The sequence below is a fragment of the Dipodomys ordii genome, unplaced genomic scaffold (genome assembly GCF_000151885.1).
Source record: "Dipodomys ordii isolate 6190 unplaced genomic scaffold, Dord_2.0 Scaffold15, whole genome shotgun sequence".
Lineage (NCBI taxonomy): Eukaryota > Metazoa > Chordata > Mammalia > Rodentia > Heteromyidae > Dipodomys > Dipodomys ordii.
Window position 1 is genome coordinate 17,259,673 of NW_012267231.1, and position 21,172 is coordinate 17,280,844.

At 47.0% G+C, this 21,172-nt stretch overlaps 1 protein-coding gene across 1 annotated transcript in view; it reads left to right on the plus strand.

Annotated features, from left to right (window-relative positions):
* The first annotated feature begins 2,612 nt into the window (after positions 1-2,612).
* Etfa (electron-transfer-flavoprotein, alpha polypeptide) overlaps positions 2,613-21,172 on the plus strand; it is a 51,118-nt gene continuing 32,558 nt past the window's right edge. The window contains exons 1-7 of the mRNA XM_013011942.1: positions 2,613-2,714; positions 8,994-9,140; positions 15,232-15,331; positions 17,301-17,411; positions 18,570-18,671; positions 20,421-20,489; positions 20,737-20,819. Coding sequence (XP_012867396.1) covers positions 2,676-2,714; positions 8,994-9,140; positions 15,232-15,331; positions 17,301-17,411; positions 18,570-18,671; positions 20,421-20,489; positions 20,737-20,819 — 651 coding nt within the window. The 5' untranslated portion in view covers positions 2,613-2,675. The remainder of the gene's footprint in view (positions 2,715-8,993; positions 9,141-15,231; positions 15,332-17,300; positions 17,412-18,569; positions 18,672-20,420; positions 20,490-20,736; positions 20,820-21,172) is intronic.

Sequence of the window (21,172 nt, forward strand, 5' to 3'; positions counted from 1 at the left end):
GAGGAGATACTACTTGAGCTGGCTTTTTCTTTGTGTGGATGTGTGTGTGTTGGTTCTGGGGCTTGAACTCAGCACCATGGCGCTGTCCCTGAACTTTTGTGCTCAAGGCTGGTGCTCTATCACTTGAGCCACAGCTGTACTTCTAACGTTTTTTGGGTGCTTCCTTGGAGATACACAGACTTTACTGCCCTTGATGGCTTTGAACCATGATCCTCAGATCTCATACTCCTGAGTAGCCAGGATTACAGGTGTGAGCCACTGGGATCCAGCTTAGGCTTTAAATTTGTTGTTGTTGTTGTCGGTCATGGGGCTTGAACTCTGGGCCTAGGTGCTGTCCCTCAGCATTTCAGCTCAACGTGAGTATTCTACCACTTGAGCCACAGCACCACTTCTGCTTTTCTGATGGTTTATTGGAGATAAGAGCTTATGAAGTTTCCTGCCCAGGCTGGCTTTGAACTGTGATCCTCAGATCTCAGCCTGCTGAGTAGCTAGGATTACAGACGTGAGCCACTGATGCCTGGCTAAGTTTTGGTTTTCTTTTTTGGTCCAGTCGTGGGGCCTGAACTCTGGGCCTGGGCGCTGTCCCTCAGCTCTTCAGCTCAAGGCTAGCGCTCTACCACTTGAGCCACAGCACCACTTCTGTTTTTTTTCTTTTTTGCTTATGTGATGCTGAGGAATCGAACCCAGGGCCTCATGCATGCAAGGCAAGCGCTCTACCACTGAGCCACCTTCCCAGCCCCCCCCTTTTAAAATCGTTATTATAAAGGCGATATACAGAGGGGTTGAAGTTACATAAGACAGGTAATGAGTACCTGTCTAAGGAGTATCCCTTTCCCTACTCTCTCCCAGTTTTCCCCTCCCGTCCCCACCCACAAGTTGTGTAGTTCATATTCCACAGTGTCCAGTGAGCACCACTGCTGCATTTGTCCACCATTGTCCCTCCATTTCTGTGCCTCCCTTACCCTCCCAAAGACAGATGAATGAACAAAGAAGACAAAAAGAAAACAAAATCAGCAATTTAGGAAGAAAATCTCTTGTTTCCATTTTCTGGAGTTCATTTTGACAAGTATTTTATATGAGCAGAAGTATACAGGCCCTGCGCCTTTGTGTCCCTCCCCTAAGAATATCTTCCTTTGGTCTTACTGTGGGTGAATGCCTAAAGGTTTGTTTTATTCTTTTTTTGGGGGGGTCCGGTAGAGGTTTGTTTTATAGTGTATCAGTTAGGCTTTTTTTTTTTTTAATCCAGGGTCTGTTGTGGGACTTGAACTCAGGGCCTGAGCACTGTCCCTGAGCTCTTTTGCTCAAGACTCCCTCTCTACCACTTTCCTTGAGCCACAGCGCCACTTCCAGCTTTCTGGTTGTTCACTGGAGATAAGAATCTCACAGACTTTCCTGCCCAGGCTGGCTTTGAACTGAGGTCTGATGATCTCAGTTCTGAGTAGGTAGGATGATACTGCATGAGCCACCAGTGCCCTGCCTGGACTTGCTTTCTTTTCTTTTCTTTTTTAGTCGGTCGTGGGACTTGAACTCTGGGCCTGGGTGCTGTCCCTGCACTCTTCAGCTCAAGGTGAGTGCTCTAGCACTTGAGCCACAGTGCCACTTCCAGTTTTCTGGTGGTTCATTGGAGATAAGAATCTCACAGACTTTCCTTGCCCAGGCTGGCTTTGAACTTCGATCCTCAGATCTCAGCCTCCTGAGTAGCTAGGATTACAGGTGTGAGCCACTGGCGCCCGGCTGGACTTGCTTTCAAAGGTGATTTTTCGGGCTGGGAAGGTGGCTCAGTGGTAGAGTGCTTGCCTTTCATGCATGAAGCCCTGGGTTTGATTCCTCAGCACCATAAAAGCAGAAAAAGCTGGAAATGGTGCTGTGGCTCAAGTGGTAGAGCGCTAGCCTTGCGCTGAAGAGCTGAGGGACAGCGCCCCCCCGCAAAAAAAGTGGCTTTTCTCCTCCTCTGTGGTGGAGCAGGGTGTGAAGTTTCGGGGGACAGTGGAGGAGATGTCTAGGAGGAAGGAGGATGCGGCAGATACAAAGGTCAGGAGTGGGCAGGTGGCGGGCAGGTGCACCCAGGTCGTGTGTGCTGTAGCTGCCAGGGAGCAGGGGGCGTGGGGGGAAGGGGGACCGGCGGGGCTCAGTCACCCCCACGCGAAGCTCACCTGCAGCTCGGTGCCGGCCGCTCTGCCTCGTGTGGGCAGCACCCCAATCCTGCCCTTGTCATTACTTGGGGGGGTCCTTGTGTCCGTAGGTCTCCTTGTTCTAGAATCCAGCCCCAAACCACCAATTCTTTGAACCCCTTAACAAGAGCGATCGGGTTTGCCCGCGCGTTTGGACCTTGTGCATTTCTGCATCAGATTCCGCTCACCTGGCCAGGGCTGTGTGTGATTTGGCACATGACGGCTGCAGCGCTGATACTGAGAACAGATGAGCAGGGGAGCCGTGTGGACAGCCACGCCCCCGCCGCCTCACCTCTGCCCCACATCTAACCCCAGCCCCTAGCGTTCCGCGTTCCCATTGGCTGAGCGACCGTCCAATGAGCGAGCGGGAGCTGCGCGTTCTCATGGGCCCGGGAGCCTCATTCAGCGTCTCGCGAGCGCTGGCGTGCGCGGCGGGAGGCGGGGCTGCTGTGACGCGCGTGCGTCGCTGCGCGGACGTCAGTCGGGCCCACGAGAACCGAGACGATGCTGCGCGCGGCGGCTCCCGGGCGGCTCCGGCTGGCGGTGAGTCCCGGCGCTCCCCGCGGCGGCCGCCCTGGTCTCCACGGGCCCTGCCTGGCCTGGCGCTCGGGGCCGGGCTTCTGCTGCCAGCCCTTCACTCTTTCCGGGGTACCAGTCAGGGGCAAAGGCCAGGGGTCAGAGCGACCTTGTACGGAAAGCCGCGTCTGTGCCGCAGGGTCACCGCGTAGGGGGCAGAGGTCAGGGGTCAGAGCGAGCCTAGACGGAAAAGCTGTGTCTTGGCTGCAAGTTCTCTCCGCAGGGGTCAGGGGTCAAGGGTCAGGGCGATCCTATGGGAAAGCCGCGTCTGTACCGCAGGGTCACCGCGTAGGGGGCAGAGGTCAGGGGTCAGAGCGACCCTAGACGGAAAAGCTGTCTTGGCTGCAAGTTCTCTCCGCAGGGGTCAGGGCGACCCTGTGGGAAAGCCGCGTCTGCAGGGTCACCCCGTAGGGGGCAGAGGTCAGGGGTCAGAGCGACCCTAGACGGAAAAGCTGTGTCTTGGCTGTAAGTTCTCTCCGCAGGGGTCAGGGGTCAGGGCGACCCTGCGGGCTGCCGTCCCACCCCTCCCTCTGCGCCTCCCCGCGGCCCGTTGCCCTTTCGGGGGCTGGGGGCTCCCCGCGGTTGTGGGGAGCCACAGCCACGATCTGAGGGGAGTTGGACCCCGGGGAGGCCAGTGTCCCCCGGGTTCGCAGCCCCGGCCCCGGCCTGGGTTCCCCCCCGCGGGGCCCGGCCGCTCGCTGGACCGAGGCTGGGGCCGGGTTCGCCCCCGTGTGTGCCGGCCCTAGGCTTGAACTCGGGGCCTGGACGTTGCCCTTGAACTTCTGGTGCTGCAAGGCTGGCGCTCTACCACTTGAACCACAGCTCCACTTCCGGCTTTTTCTGGGTGGCCAGTGGGAGATAAGAGTCTCAGAGACTTTCCTGCCCGGGCTGGCTGCGAACCATGATCCTCAGATCTCGGCCTCCTGAGTAGCTGGGATGACAGGCCTGAGCCACCTGCTGCTGCTTTATAACTTTTCTACCACTTTTTTTTTTTTTTTAATTGGTAGGCATCTTGAATTGGTAGGTATTTTCCCAGTCACTGTTGGGACTTATCTCTAAGACATAACTACTGGTCTTTCTGCAACTTTGTGGACTTTTTTTTTTTTCCTTTAGGTAGTTATTCCTGTTCTTTGACAACTTTGACCCTCTTTCCCCCACAGAGTACAAACACATCCTTCAGTTTAGTGTCCCGGAGATTGTTCTTTCTTAGAATATCTAGACATAAACAGTTATAGACCTACAGTTATAGAAAATATACTTACATAATAATTAGAAAACAGTTTTGTGGACAGGTTACATGTCTTACATAGTTGTGGGGGATTTTTAGCACTAAGTAATTTTGTAGAGTAACAAAAAAAAGTGGAAGGAACACTTTAAAAAATTCTTAATATCCACACAGTTAACCAGTGTACAAGCACAGTATTTCCAAACCGTGATTTTCCAAGGACTTTGACCTTGATTTATTTTTAAAATTTGAATCTGGCTTACTGGCATAGCTGCTCTAAAGTCATTAAGAATGTTTTAGAGATTTGCACTTCAAGCATTCAAAAAATGGTGGAAACACTTCTAAAAATGGACATGTAATACCTCTTTAGCTTTTTAGGTGCTGCAATAATGTTAAACTTACAGAAAAGTTTCAAGAGTAATACAAAGAATTATTGGAACTTCTCCCTGAATTTCAACAGCCATTAGTAGTAGAGGTGTGTTCTTTTCTTTCCACATAGGTACACTTAATTATTTTCGGAACTATTTGAGAGCATGAGTTTTTTTTGTTGTTGTTTGTTTTTGTCGGTCATGGGGCTTGAACGCCGGGCCTGGATGCTGTCCCTCAGCACTTTAGCTCAAGGCTAGTGCTCTTCTGCTTGAGCCACAGTGCCACTTCCTGACCAAGTCAGGAAGTTTATCAACGATACAGTGCCCTTTTCTAGTCTATAGATGTTCAGATTTTGCCAGTTGTCCTGATAGTATTGAATATTGGTTATACAAAATTTTTCTCATTCTGGTCTAAGATTGTACGGATGCTTTCTATGTAATTTTAGTGTTTCTTTAGTCATTGTTAGAAAAGTTCTTCAATCTTGTTTTGACTTTTTTTGTGTCAGTCCTGTGGCTTGCACTCAGTGCCTATTCGCTCTCTCTAACGTGGTTGCTCAAAGCTAACACTCTGCCACTTGAAGCACAGCTCCACTTCTGGCTTTTTCGTGGTTAATTGGAGATAAAAGTTTCACAGACTTTTCTGACCAGGCTGTCTTTGAACCACAGTCCTCAGATCTCAGCCTCCTGGTAGCTGGGATTACAGGCATGAGCCACCAGTCCAGCACCTGGCTGGACCTTGGCTTTGTTTTTTGATTTTTGTTTTGATCAGTCATGGATTTCAACTAAGGGCCCAGGCACTGTCCCTGATGTCTTTTGCTCAAGGCTAGAGCTCTACCACTTTGATCCACAGCACCACTTCCAATTTGCTAGTGGTTCATTGGAGATAAGAGTCTCACAGACTTTCTTGCCAGGGCTGGCTTTGAACTGATATCCTCAGATCTCAGCCTCCTGAGTAGTTACGATTACAGATGTGAGCCACCGGTGCCCAGCTGACCTTGGCATATTTGGTAGTCTGTTACCCAATGTAGGTTTTGCTGGTATTTCCCTTATGATTTGACTCCTTGGCAGGAATATCATGAAAGCAACATTGTTTTGGAAGTACGGTGGTTTATTGCATTGCTTGTGATGTTATTTAGGTAATGAGCTCTTTGCCAAGTTCCTTCACTGTCTTCCTTGTATTTATTATATTTATTTATTTATTTATTTTTGTGGGTGAAGGGGCCTGAACTGTGGGCCTGGGCGCTGTCCCTCAGCTCTTCAGCTCAAGGCGAGTGCTCTACCACTTGAGCCACAGTGCCACTTCCGGCTTTTTTTTTCTGCTTATATGGTGCTGAGGAATCGAACCCAGGGCCTCATGCATGCAAGGCAAGCACTCTACCACTGAGCCACCTTCCCAGCCCTTAGTCTTTTATTTTTTTGAGTTAAGAAGCAGACCTTGGGCTGGGAATGTGGCTTAGAGCGGTAGAGTGCTAGCCTTGAGCAAAAATTGCTCAGGAACAGTGCCCAGGCCCTGAGTTCAAGCCCCACAACTGACCAAAAAGAAAAAAACAAACCCAAAAACTGTTGAACCAGGTGCCGGAGGCTCACGAGTGTAATCCTAGTTGTTAGGACACTGAGATCTGAGAATTGCAGTTCAAAGCCAGCCTGGGCAGGAAAATCCACGAGACTCTTAGCTCCAATTAAACAGCAAAAATAAGGCATTGGAGCTCTGGCTCAAATAGTAGAGCACTAGCCTTGAGTGAAAAAGCTCAGGGATAGCACCCAGGCCCTGACCTGAGTTCAAGACCCACTACTGGCACCCCTCATCCCCAACCAAAAAACCCCAGCTGCTAGTGGTGATACTTTGATGTGATCTAGTGACTAAGGACCTAGACCACCTAGACTAAGAATAACCTGCTTTACATCAGTGGTTTTGTGAACTAACTCCGTTTTACTTATTCATTTTTTGTGGTGTAGGGGTTTTGACTCAGGGGCCTCATACTTCATACACTCTACCACTTAATGTCTCCAGCCCTGTGAGGTTTGTTTGCTTGTTTTTTTATTCTTGGTCATGGAGTATGAACACAGGGCCTGATCTCTGTGATCTCCTGATCTTTTATGTTCAAGGCTAGTGCCCTACCACTTGGGCCACAGCTCCACTTCTAGTTTTCTTGCGGTTAATTGGAGATAAGAATCTCACAGGCAGTTTTCTGCCTGGGCTGGCTTTAAACCATGATTCTCAGATCTCAGCTTCCTGAGTAACTAGGATGATGGGCGCGAGCCACCGGCGCCCAGCCACCTGTGAGTTTTAAATAGGACACTATAACCAAAACAGAAGAGTAATAGACTCTACGGAGAACCCAAACAGTGGAAGTTTTTTTTTTTTTTTTTTTGGGCTGGTTGTAGGGCTTGAACTCTGGACCTGGGCATGTCCCTCAGCTCTTCAGCTCAAGGCGAGCACTCTACCACTTGAGCCACAGTGTCACTTCTGGTTTTCTGGTGGTTTATTGGAGACAAGAGTCTCATGGATTTTCCTGCCCAGGCTGGCTTTGAACCACAATCCTCAGATCTCAGCCTCCTGAGTAATTAGGATTACAGGTGCAAGTCACCAGTACCGGGTAATAGTGGAGTTATTTATTTATTTATTTTTGCCGGTCGTGGGGCCTGAACTCTGGGCCTGGGTGCTGTCCCTCAGCTCTTCAGCTCAAGGATAGTGCTCTACCACTTGAGCTACAGTGCCACTTCCAGCTTTTTCTGCTTATGTGGTGCTGAGGAATCGAACCCAGGGCCTCATGCATGTAAGGCAAGCACTCTATCACTGAGCCACTTTCCCAGCCCCAATAGTGGAGTTATTTAGGAAGACTAGGTCAAAGCCCAGTGAAATCAGCACCAGGAAATGGGAGCATGTAAGGTGGGGGGTAGGGCCACGGGGAGAGGGGAGAATGCCTGCAAAATTCATTGTGTATAATACAAAATTAAGAAGAGTAAGGGAAGGGGTGGGTCAGGGAAGGTTGAAGGAGAGACACTGATCAAGATGCACTGTATTCAGTAACCACTTTGTTAAATGGTACCTCCTGTGCACAACTACTTAACAGGAACAACAAATTTAAGAGTAAAGCAGCTCCGCACATGTTTGGTTAATCTAGTTAAAGCAAAGCCAAGGGTACATCATAGCCCTGTTTGCCTGGTTCCCCTCTTACTGAATGTGAAGTTGGCTCCCACACTTGCCTTTCTGGAGCCCTTCTATTAAGGGTAGTTTAAAAACTTAGGATCTAGGGGCTGGGAAGGTGGCTCAGTGGTAGAGTGCTTGCCTCCCATGCATGAGGCGTTGGGTTCGATTCCTCAGCACCACATAAGCAGAAAAAGCCAGAAGTGGCGCTGTGGCTCAAGTGGTAGAGCGCTAGCCTTGAGCTGAAGAGCTGAGGGACAGCGCCCACTCCCAGAGTTCAGGCCCCACGGACTGACAAAAGAACAACAACAACAACAAAACTTATGATCTAGTTCATACTTTGCAATTTGCACATGAGGAGAGTAAGCTCCTGAGTAAGGAATGGTATTTTATTATATTTTATTTTTTGTCAGTCCTGGAGCTTGAACTCAGGGTCTGGGCACTGTCCCTGAACTTGTTTTGCTCAAGGCTAGCACCCTACCACTTGAGCTACAGCGTCACTTCTGGCTTTTTCCATTTGTGCAGTACTGAGGAATGGAACCCAGGGCTTCATACATGCTAAGCAAACACTCTATCACTAAGCCACATGCCCAGCCCAGGAATGGCGTTTTAAAGGTGACTAGACTCAAAAGTGCAGCAGCGGAGCTCACTGGACCCTGATGAAAGTGAACTATACAACTCATGGATGGAGATGTCAAGGAGGGACTGGGAGGGAGGGAGGGAACAGTAGAGACTGTTTACCTGACCCATGTCATTGTACTCCCTCTGTATATCACCTCCATAATAACAATAAATTAATTTAAAAAATAACTAGACTCTATGCAACCATTATTGCTGAATGAAGCCACACATCTATGCTAGGTCTAAGAAATGGAGATCAGGATTGCAGTTCAGGGCTGGCCTGGGCATTAGCTCAAGACCCTTTCTCCAGAAAAATAAAGTGAAAAGGGCTAGGAGCAGGGGCTGAAGTGGTAGAGCATTTGTCTAGCAAGTACAGGGCCTTTAGTTCAAACACTAGTAGCACCAGAAAAATAAATGAATATTAGTAAATGAAGTAATGAAATAACAAATGATAGATACAATAGTAGATACACGCATCCTGATATGCTGCTGTTATTGCTGTTGTTGGGTGTGGGGTTTTTTTGACGCCAGTTCTGAGTCTTACTCAGGGCCTGGGTGCTTTCTCTGTTTTTTTTTTTTTGCTCAAGAATAGTGTTCTACCACTTGAGCCACAGCGCCACTTCTGGTCTTCTGATGGATCATTGGGGATAAGAGTCTCTTGGACTTTCCCGCTGGGGCTGGCTTTGAACGGTGATCCTCAGATCTCAGCCTCCTGATCCACCTGCTTTGCATTTGACTGGGTGTTTTACAAATAGGTTGTAAAATATTGTATCCACACCAGTTTTCTTTAAAGGCCATGTGCTTGGCAATTACAATAAAAGCAAATATCCTATGATACCAGTCATTTCTTTTTACCCTTTTAATTTAGTTCTCTCTCTTTCCAGGTCTCCTTGCTCCGGTTTCAGAGCACTCTGGTAATAGCGGAGCATTCAAATGATTCCTTAGCACCGATTACCTTAAATGCCATCACCGCAGCCACGCGTCTTGGAGGTGAAGTGTCTTGCTTAGTGGCCGGAACCAAGTGTGACAAGGTGAGAGATTTTTTTAGGGTCAGCCATAGCAAATGTAATTTCCATCAGGAGACAGGGAAAGATGGCACCAGAGAATTATGCTGAGGACCATCATCCAAAGTGGGCTGTAATCCTCATTAAATGGCCCATGTCACAACCATCACTGCGGATGAAAAAGGAAGTGAAAGGTTTGCTCACCGAGCATTTTGTCTTTTGAAATGAGGCAGAATACTTGATTTAGTTCCCCTGGCACCTTCCCATGCCACTGGGTACCAAGGAGAATGGTAATATTCCAAGCGTGCTTAGAGGTTAATAGCTGATCACTTTTTGTTTTGATGGATATACCTGCAAATCACCGCTTCTAATTCCTGAAAGTGATCAATCTGGACCACGTGTTGTAGGTGTTAATTTTTAATTTCTAGCATCTTTCCAAACGATAGCTGCTGCTAAGCGATGTTTTGGTCATTGTTAAAAAGACAGGGACAGCTTTGGAAACCGACCCTGGGGAGAGGCCGCCTTGGAGTTCTGGGGACCCTGGGGAGACAGTGGGGTTTGTAGGGCCCAGGCCCAGGCCGCTGGCTGCCCTGTAGATGGGCACTTCTATTGCACTCATGAGGCTTGGGCCATCCCTCCCTCCCTCCCACTATAGGACCGCCAAGGGTGGAGATGAGGGCTTGGACATCAGAGGAATAAATCTAGAGAGAATATATTTCTTTTTTCTTTTTTTGGGGTTGGGCTTGAACTTTCCACCTGGGTGCTGTCCTTGAGCTCTTCACCTCAAGGTGAGTGCTCTACCACTTTAACTTTAGCCAAACCACCACTTCTGGTTTTCTGGTGGTTTTTTTTTTCTTTTTTGTCGGTCATGGGGCTTGAACTCTGGGCTTGGGTGCTGTCCTTGTATTCTTCAGCTCAAGGCGAGCGCTCATACCGCTTGAGCCACAGTGCCACTTCTGGTTTTCTAGTGGTTTATTGGAGATTAGAGTCTCACGGGCTTTCCTGCCCAGGCTGGCTTTGAACCTGATCCTCAGATCTCATCCTCCTGAGTAGCTAGGATTATAGGTGTGAGCCACGGGTGCCCGGCTTTTTTTTTTTTTTAATTTTATTGGAGATATGAGTCTCACGTATTTTCTTGTCCTGGCTGGCTTTGAGCCGCGATTCATTCTCAGATCCCAACCTCCCAAGTAGCTAGGATTACAGGCTTGAGCCACTGGTGTTTGGCTTGAGAGTGTATTTCTTTTGAAAGGTTTTATTTCTTTCTAAATTGTTGATATAGCACCTGGTAATGCAGATTTTGAATGCTGGTTAACTTCTAATTCCTTACATGAAATTCATGTTAAAAAAAAAAAGCCTGGTGTCGGCTCACATCTGTAATCCTAGCTACTTAGGAGGCTGAGATCTGGGGATCTCAGTTCAAAGCCAGTCCAGTAAACCACCAAAAAACCGTGGCTCAAGTGGTAGAGCACTCACCTTGAGCTGAAGAGCTGAGGGACGGCGCCTAAGCCCAGAGTTTAACCTCCCTGACCATTTAAAAAACAAAAAGGATATATGTGTGTATGTATATATAGAGAGAGACTGTATAGTCTAGTATTTTAGAATCATTGTAGGAGGTTAATAATACTGTATAGGTATATGTTTTTGTTTTCTTTCTTTTTTTTTGACCAGTCATAGGACTTGAATTCAGGGTCTGGGCACTGTCCCTGAGCTCTTTCACTCAAGGTTAGCACTCTACCACTTTGAGCCATAGTGCCACTCCTGGCATTTTCTGTTTATGTGGTACTGAGGAATTGAACCCAGGGCTTCATGCCTGCTAGGCAAGCACTCTACCACTAAGCCACATTCCCAGGCCTCCTTATATTATCTTGTTTCCTTTTTCTTTTTGTCTGTCATGGGACTTAAACTCTGGGCCTGGGCGCTGTCCCTCAGCTCTTCAGCTCAAGGCGAGTGCTCTACCACTTGAGCCACAGCGCCACTTCCGGTTTTCTGGTGGTTTATTGGAGATAGGAGTCTCACGGTCTTTCTTGCCCGGGCTGGCTTTGAACCACGATCCTCAGATCTCAGCCTCCTGAGTAGCTAGGATTACAGGCGTGAGCCACCAGCGCCCGGCTCCTTTTTCTTTTACAACAATGTTTAAAAAGATAGAGCTTTTAAGCCAAGTGCTGGAGGCTCATGCCTAAATTCTAGCTACCTAGGAAGCTGAGATCTGAGGATGTTGGTTCAAAGCCAGCCTAGCAGGAAAGTCTGACAGACTCTGATCTTGTTACCCAGCAAAATGCTAGAGTGGAAGTGTCCATCTTAGCCCAGATCAATTAGGAAGCTTGCATTTGTCTTTGTATACCTGTGCTCAGATATATGTAGAATACCCCTGTGAAGTGAAATAGATTGGAAGGTTGCACTTTGAACACTGAAGTACATTGTGTACATTGATGACCATTGGTGGCTGTGCTTTAGCATTTCCCTAATTGTGTGGGGCTTTGTGGACCCGCCCTTGTCTGGTTGTGTTGTTTCTGCAGTGGATGACTTACACAACCTCCAAGACTGTGAGACCAAGGAACAGGTTTGGCTGTATCTAATGAGATAGGTTGCAGCACTGTGGCCTTGGTTGCCGCATTGTGACAGATGGGCATGTGGATGGGCAGGGTGGCCGGACAGAGGCTGATGCTGTGGCCTGGAAATACGTTTGGATTGGGCAAGCCCCATCAGGGAAGCTGAATTCACCCAGTGGTCCTTCACCAGCTGTGTTGCCAGCTTTCTGTTTCTGTATGGACCAGCTGGAGACCTCAGCTCATGGTTTCAAACACAGACTCAGGAGTACTTGCTTTTAGGCACCAGAGTCAGTGTTTAAAAAGATACACATGCTAAGATAGAGGACAATGAAAGCATGAAGATATTGAACCTTACGAGATTTAGGAAGTTCCCAAACTAAAACAATATGCAGCTTAGCCGGGCGCTGGTGCTCACCCTGTAATCCTAGTTGCTCAGGAGGCTGAGATCTGAGGATCATGGTTCAAGCCAGCCAAAGTCCATGAGTGTCTTCTAGTAACCTACCCAGAAAAGTGATGCTGTGGTTCAAGTGGTAGAGCGCTAGCCTTGAACAAAAGAAGCTCAAGAACAGCCCAGACTCAGAGTTCAAGTCTCAGGACCAGCAAACAAACAAAAAACCCCACATAGTTTGTGTAACAAAAAATAATCTGTCTATTCACATAGGTAACATTCTAATAACAATGCCTGTACAGTTAGAGGTGATGCAGGGAGTGGGCTTCTTACTGGACTAGGCTCTAAACACTGGTGACTCTGGTTTGTTATTTATTTTTTAAAAGTGAGTAACTACCTTCTAGCCAGGCGCCTGTAGCTCACACCTATCATCCTCATCCTAGCTACGCAGGAGGCTGAGATCTGAGGATTGTACTTCAAAGCAAGAAAGTCAGTGAGACTCTTATCTCCAATTAACCACCTGAAAACCAGAAGTGGTGCTGTGGCTCAAAGTGGTAGAGCGCCAGCCTTGAACAAAAAAGCTCAAGGACATTGCCCAGGTTCTGAGTTCAAGCCCCACAACCAACAACAACAAAAACAGTATCTTCTAAAATGTTTTGCTGTATACTTAATATATACCAATCTATAATAATATATAATACGTATAATGTGATATATGTATACTCACACACATAAATAAATACATATATTTTATTTTACTTTTTTTTTGGTTGGTCATGGGGCCTGAACTCTGGGCCTGAGTGCTGTCCCTCAGCTCTTCAGCTCAAAGCTAGTGCTCTACCATTGAGCCACCTTCCCATATTTTAAATAACATTTTAATTTTTTTTTTTTTGGGGTCGTGGGGCCTGAACTCTGGGCCTGGGCATTGTCCCTCAACTCTTCAGCTTAAGGCTAGTGCTCTACCACTCTGAGCCACAGCGCCACTTCTGGCTTTTTCTGCTTATATGGTGCTGAGTAATCGAACCCAGGGCCTCATGCATGGGAAGCAAGCACTCTACCACTGAACCACCTTCCCAGGCCCAACATTTTAATTGTTTTCCCAACCTTGTTTTCTTTTCCTGTGAGATCTTAAATTTCTCAGTTTTGTCCTTGTGCCTTTTTTTTTTTGGTCGGTCGTGGGGCTTGAACTCTGGGCCTGGGCGCTGTCCCTCAGCTCTTCAGTTCAAGGTGAGCGCTCTACCACTTGAGCCACAGTGCCACTTCTGGTTTTCTGGTGGTTCATTAGAGATAAGAGTCTCACAGACTTTCCTGCCCAGGCTGGCTTTGAACCCCAGTCTTCAGATCTCAGCCTCCTGAGTTGCTAGGAAGACAGGTGTGAGCCACCAGTGCCTGGCTCCAAATTGTAATATTTTCAAATCGCTCTTTTTTTCTTTTCTTTTCTCTGTGGTACTGAGTAGGAGCCCAGTGCTTGTTCCTTGCTGCTTTGCTTGCTAGGCAAACACTGTCTGTCACTAACTGAATAGCAAAACTATCTTCCAGCTAGTAACTTGTTTTTAAGTGGTTGAAAGGGATTACTATATAATGTAGGTAATGATAGTGAAAACCTAAACCTTTCCTTCTGGAAACGTCATAGGAAGGAGATTAATTCAGACTGTGTCTGTGTCTGACTGGGGCCACTTAATAGATCCAGGATAGCCAAACACTATCCTCAGGGTGCTGGCAGACCTGATTAAGGGGTCTTTCAGCATGCATATTAAAAGTGTTTTAAAACAGGACAATAGTTTTAGAATGCTAATGGAAGCTAATGTAATGGGATCAGACATGCTTGTTGGAAGGTGCAGAATGGAGTAATTATAGGCTGATTCTGGAGAATTTTGAGCAACTAAGAGAGGGATGGAGGCAGAACAGGGAAAGGAACTTGAGTGTTAGCGTCAGGATGTTATGAGCATGCCTGCCAGCCTCCGTGTCACACACACCAAGCTCAAAGGTGCCATGGAGTCAGCTCTTTGTAGAAGTCAGTGGAGATTCAGCTTTCCTATTTCACATAATACGTAGGCTGGTAGTCAGGTCAGTTTAATCGTTTTCTGGTTTTAGAGTTCTGGAGTTTGAACTCAGGACCTCATGCTTTCTAGGTGAGTGCTCTACTATTTGAGCCACACTCAGTCTTTTTGCTTTTCAGATCAAGTCTTGTGCTTTTCCCAGGGCTGGGCTTCAATATTGATGCTCCTGCTTCTTTCTGAGGAGCTGGGAGAGGTGTGCCACCTGGTGGGGTGTTTTGTTTTTAAGATAGGATTTTACTAACTTCTGCCTGGGCTGGCCTTGTAACTTGATCCTCCTGCCTGTCTGTGCTTTCTGCTTGGCTGAGGTCATGCACACTAACTGCCTTGCTGAGCATAATTTTGATCATTTTATGTAACATCATTGTCAACAAAAGATGAAATGTCTGTTGAAACCTTTTTTCTTTTCCTTTTTTTTGGGGGTTCCGGTCATGGGGCCGGTACTCTGGGCTTGGGCGCTGTCCTCAGCTCTTCAGCTCAAGGCTAGCGCTCTACCACTTGAGCCACAGCGCCACTTCCAGTTTTTTCTGCTTATATGGTGCTGAGGAATCGAACCCAGGGCCTCAGGCATGCAAGGCAAGCGCTCTACCACTGAGCCACCTTCTCAGCTCCACCTTTTTTTTAAATATACGTTAGTAAATATATAATATATATGTATATATTATATAATATACGTGTATGTATATATATATATATATATATATAAAATAATCCTTTTTCTGGCAAAGGAAAGAAGAGAGGGATGGAGGGAGGAAAGAAGGAAGGAACAGAGGAGAGGGAGGAACAAACCAATTTACTACTTTTTCATGATTTTACTACTTTTCTAAAATGTTTTGTTTTTATCTAAATTCAATGGGCTGTAGTTGTCATACTTTGTAATGGATTATCTGCCAAAGCAACTATATCTCATACTTTAGCATAGTGAATTAAGGTGGGTTCTAATTGCTGTAAAGCTCTAGTGTACTCTGCGCTAATCTCAAAGTTGCTTTGTGTCTAGTTTGCATGGGAGGCAGAAAAAACCGTGGATCATGGTAACTGCAGAATCTGCCTTGGGATAATGCCACTGTGGGTTCCTGGCCTTCTCTGCATGAATGTACTTGACTCACTGTTCATTTCTCTTTCAGAACCTGTTGCCCAGAGTAGCAGCTAAACTTGATGTTGCCCCAATTTCTGATATCATTGCAATCAAGTCACCTGACACATTTGTAAGAACTATTTATGCAGGTGAGTACCCAAGGGAGACAAGCAGCTAAATCTTAGGTAAGGGTATAAAGAAAACTTAAAGATTGTGTGTGTTTGTGCACGCGTGCATGTGTATGCCTGTGTGTACACATGAGCGCACTGGCCCTGGGTCTTGAACCTCAGTGTTACCGGCTTTCCTGCCTGGGCTAGCTTAAACCTCAGATCTCAGCCTCCTGGGTGGCTAGGATTACAGGCATGAGCCATTGGTGCCTGGCTTGAAGATAGTATTTTAAACAAGCCATACATTTGCTGTAAGTGGACATCGTAAAGGTTTCCAGGAAAGTCCTGGTGTAGAATTGCTGATGAGTGGTGACCTGGAGTTCTCTCTAATGCATCCTGGGCACAGCATTCCTGACAGGCCCTGTTGGTCCTGCGGTCAGTCAGAATTAGATTCACTATTCCATATGGTTGGTAAATAGCATCTGGAAAAAGCAAAACTTTTTTAAAGATAATATTCTCAGTCTTTGCTTCTCCATTTCCATATGCGCTAAGGAATTCCGGTCAGGGTCTCTAGCTGATTGATCTTTTCTTTCTTTGTTTCTTTTTTAAAATATGGAGCGCTTCATGAATTGGCGTGTCATTCTTGCGCAGGGGCCATGCTAAGCTTCTCTGTATCATTCCAATTTTAGTGTATGTGCTGCCAAAGCGAGCACTGATTAATCTTTTCTTTTTTTTTGTTGGTCGTGGGACTTTGAACTCTGGGCCTGGGTGCTGTCCCTCAGCTCTTCAGCTCAAGGCTGGCGCTCTACCACTTGAGCTATAGCACCACTTCTGGCTTTTTTCTTTTTGCTTATGTGGTGCTGAGGAATCGAACTCAGGGCCTCATGCATGCAAGGCAAGCGCTCTGCCACTGAGCCACCTTCCCAGCCCTCAAATATTTTTTTTTTTGGTCAGTCGTGGTACCTGAACTCAGGGCCTGGGCACTGTCCTTCAACTCTTCAGCTCAAGGCTAGCGCTCTACCACTTGAGCCACAGTGCCACTTCTGGCTTTTTCTGTTATGTGGTGCTGAGGAATCGAACCCAGGGCCTCATGCATGCAAGGCAAGAGCTCTACCACTGAGCCACCTTCCCAGCCCTCAAAATTTTTATCCTTAGTAACGTCTGAGGGGAAATATTTAGTCATAGCCTTCAAGTGACTGCTAATCTGTAGGAAATGTCTCAAATCCTTAAAACATCGGGACACATCTGATCGTGTGTATGCGCATTTCAGGAAGGTATTGCGGATCACTTCAGTTATTGGTTGCGTTGTTTGGAGAAAGCAGCTTCACATCCTCACAGGGTGCTCCCATCCTTTCTGTGGCTGGCTGTCCCAGTTGCTTCTGGTCCTGAGGCTTGGACTCAGCCTGGATGCTGGCTCTGAGCTTTTTTGTTCAAGGCTAGCACTCTACCACTTCAGCCATAGCTTCACTTTTGGCTTTTTTGGTAGTTAATTGGAGATAAGAGTCTCCTGGAATTTCCTGCCTGGGCTGGCCTTGAACCATGATCCTTGGATCTCACCCTCCCTAGTAACTAGGATGATAGATGTGAGCCATGGTGTCTGCTGGTCACCTGCCAGATTTTTTTTCTTGGGTGGGGGGGTCCGTTGAGGGGCTTGAACTCTGGGCTTGAACGCTGTTCCTGAGTCCTTCAGCTCAAGGCGAGTGCTCTACCTCTTGAGCCACAGCGCCACTTCTGGTTTTCTAGTGGTTTATTGGAGATAAGAGTCTCACGGACTTCGCTGCCTGGGCTGGCTTTGAACTGCGATCCTCAGATCTCAAGCCTCCTGAGTAGCTAGGATTACAGGTGTGAGCCACCGCCACCCGGCTACCTGTCAGATTTTTAAGATGATCCTGTTGTTCCCCTACTGGGTCATGGTAGAAAGCAACCAGCTCAAGAAGTAAAACTTGAGCCTGAAAGGAATATTCCTGCTATTGCCTCGCACTGTTGCTTTAGCAAATCAGTTGTGTTTCAGGCAATGCGCTGTGCACCGTGAAGTGTGACGAGAAAGTGAAGGTGTTCTCCGTCCGAGGAACATCTTTTGAAGCTGCAGCGGCGAGTGGAGGCAGTGCTGGCTCAGAGAAGGGTAAGTGTGTGTTAAACTCCTCTTGTCTTTTTTACTTCACACATCCCGCTAGAGGAAGAGATGACGACCTCTGGGTAAAATTCTAGCATAGTGTTTGGAAGTTCAAGCCGGGTGACACTCATTCCCAGGGTTATATAGAGCTAAGGGGTCATTACAGTTTATGTCCATTTCACATCACCTTTGCTACTAGGACAGTTTAGTGATCAAGAGAATGGGAGAGAGAGTCTGTTAGGGTCATCAGTCACATTCGTAGTAACATTACTTTTTTGGGGGGTGGGGAAGGTCCTGAGCTTGAACTCAGGGCCTGGGTGCTGTCCCTAAGCTTTTTTGCTAGCATTCTACTAGTTGAGCCACAACTCCATTTCCGGCTTTGGAGATGAGCCACATGGACTTTCCCACTCAGGCTGTCTTTGAACCATGATCCTCAGATGTCAGCCTTCTGAGTAGAGAGGATTACAGGCGTGAGCTGCCAGCACTCAGTACATGTTAAGACTTTTAACTTTCTTGTCAGAAGAATATTTAAGTGACTATCAGAAGAATATTTAAGTGACTCAATATAATAGATGAATGTCAATAATAATAAACATTTGAACATATATATATTTATCTTATTTGAACCCTGTATTTAGAGTTATGTGGGTTTTTTGTTTGTTTTTTGTCACTTGTGGGGCTTGAACTGTAGGCCTGGATGCTGTCTCTCAGCTCTTCAGCTCAAGGCTAGTGCTCTACCACTTAAGCCACAGCGCCATTTCTGGTTTTCTGGTGGTTCATTGGAGATAAGAGTCTCACAGACTTTCCTGCCTAGGCTGGCTTTGAACCACAGTCCTCAATCTCAGCCTCTTGAGTAGCTAGGATGACAGATGGGAGCCACTGGCCCCCGGCTGAGTTACATGGTTTTTATAGACAAATCCAAGGATGAACTGACTTCTCCAAAGCTGTAGAGCCAGTGAGGCAAAACCTAGACAGGATCTTTTTCTCTCTGGTCTTCCCATAATCAGAGAACGTGGACTCCAGAGCACAGAAATGTCCTAGTAATGAGTAATGTCTGTCTCCAGGGATAGGTTTGTACGTCCTTATAGAAAGTTGTGTGTTTCTTTTGTAAGAGTAACGCTCATCCTGCAGCCTGATATTTAGTCCTGGTTTTGTCACAATGCGCAGTCTCAAGCCCTTCACCGGTGGGAGCGTCCGAGTGGCTGGACCAGAAGTTAACTAAGAGTGACCGGCCAGAGCTCACAGGTGCCAAAGTGGTGGTGTCCGGAGGTGAGTGCCATGCTGATGTGAAAAGATGACGCAGACTGTGAGACACTCACATTCCCTTAATGGGGCACAGTCTTCCTGCTTTGTGTTATTTTTTGTTCGGGTAGGGCTGGGGATTGAACTGGGGAGCCCTCTACCACTGAGCTCTGTTCCCAACCTGGAGTACAGGTTGTTGGTTTGCTTTTTGTTTTTTGTTCCAAATATTACAACTCAGGTTTCATTGCCATTTACCAACGAGGACCCCGAAGTGAGGAGCATCCTCCACGGTCACACATCTTTGTCTCTGACAGCGGGGTGGAGGTGGGGGTGCAGGGCAGATCTCATCCCCGTGACAGCTGCGAGTGGTCTTGTCTTACCCTGCACTCGCTTTGTTCTGCGGGGACAGTGAACCTGGGGAACTCAGGGCCACCAGGTCTCTGTGGACGAGAGCTTGGCAAGTGTCTTCAAAATTGACGCCAAAACTGTTAGTATGCTTCTGGGCTTGAACTCTGGGCCCAGGCTCTGTCCCTAAGCTTTTTTGCTCAATGAGCCACAGCTCCACTTCTGACTTTTTGCTGGTTCATTGACATGAAGAGTCTCATTGGATTTTCCTGTCCTGGCTGGCTTTGAATTTTGATCTCGGCTTCCTGCGCAGCTGGGATTATAGTTATGAGTCACTGTACCTAGCTATATTGTTTCTTTCTTTAAAAGACTTTATAGCTATCTGGCTGTCTTGTTTTTTTGTTTTTTTTAAAGACTAGCTGGGCGCCAGTGGCTCACATCTGTAACCCTAACTACTCAGGAGGCTGAGATCTGAGGATCATGGTTCAAAGCCAGCCCAGGCAGAAACATCCATGAGCTTATCTCCAATAAACCACCAGAAAACTAGAAGTGGCACTGTGGCTCAAGGGGTAGAGTGCTTGTCTTGGGCTGAAGAGCTGAGGGACAGTGCCCAGGCTCAGAGTTCAAGCCTTATGACTGACCCCCCCCCCCAAAAAAAAAAGAGGGAATATTGATCTTTGGGGCAGGGGTGGAGGCTCGTGGGGCTTGAATTCTGGGCCTGCGTGCTGTCCCTCAGCTTTTCAGCTCAAGGCAAATGCTCTACCACTTGAGCTACAGAGTCACTTCCAGCTCTTTATTGATTATTTGGAGATAGGAGTCTCATGGACTCCACTGTTCAGGCTGGCTTTGAATTAGGATCCTCCTGAGTAGGAATACAGGCATAAGCATGAGCCATTGGCACTCGGCTTCAGAGAAAATTTTATAGCAGAGCTGGGGATCTGAATATGGCAGCTGTGTAACTGGAAGATGCATTCAGCTATACAAAAGCACAAAAGTTTTAGCCAGTGTGGATGGCTGTAATCCTAGCTACTCAGGAGGCTGAGATCTGAGAATCATGGTTCAGAGTCAGTCAGCCTGGGAAAGAAAGTCTACGAGACTCCTTTATTATTATCATTATTGTTATTATTAATATTATTTGTTTATGTGATACTGAGGAATTGAATCTGAGGACTCAAGTATGCTAGGCAAGCACTCTTGCCACTAAGCCATAATCTCATGAGACTCTTATGTGTAATTAATCAAAAATCTGTAAGTGGCTCTGTAGCTCAAGTGGTAGAGTGCTAGCCTTGAGCACAAGAAGCTTGGAGACAGTGCCCAGGCCCTGAGTTCAAGCCCCAGACCGGCAAAAAGAAAAAGAGCAAAAAGTTTTATAGACTGGAGATGACATTTAGTTTCTCTCTCTCTCTCTCTCTCTCTCTTCTCTCTAACAAGGTCGGGGTTTGAAGAGTGGAGAGAATTTTAAGTTGTTATATGACTTGGCAGATCAGCTACATGCTGCAGGTAAGTTACTTTTTCTTTAATAGCAAGATATTCCCTCTTTTTGTTGGTCGTGGGCTTTGAACTTAGGGTCTGGGTGCTATCCCTGAGCTTTTTCATTCAAGGCTAGCTCTCTACTACTTTGACCCAAGTTCTTCACACAAAATATTTCCAATTGCACTGTGTTACTGTCTTGGTCTGCAATTTCTCATCAGTGAAGAGCCTGTAGTTGAATAACAGTTGTAAAAGAATGACAATTTTGTTCCCGTAGTTGGAGCCTCCCGTGCTGCTGTGGATGCTGGCTTTGTCCCCAATGACATGCAAGTCGGTCAGACAGGAAAAATAGTAGCACCTGTAAGTATTGCTGTGAGACAGGCTGGGTGGTTCTACAGGGTAAGTGCTGGGGGGTTTAGGACTAAGTGTTGTGGGTATTTGTCGAGCAGTAGTCTCAGTGATTTCCATGTCGTTCAGCATCCTTTTCCCAAGCTCCATGGATTCCATCCTATCAAAATACTTAACTGTTCTTACATACTGAGTTACTTTTCAAATATATATATATATATATATATTATATCGTATATGTATAATTTTTTTTTTTGTCGGTCCTAGAGTCTGAACTCTGGGCCTGGGCGCTGTCCCTCAGCTCTTCAGCTCAAGGCTAGCGTTGTACCACTTGAGCCACAGCGCTACTTACTCCTTGCTTTTTC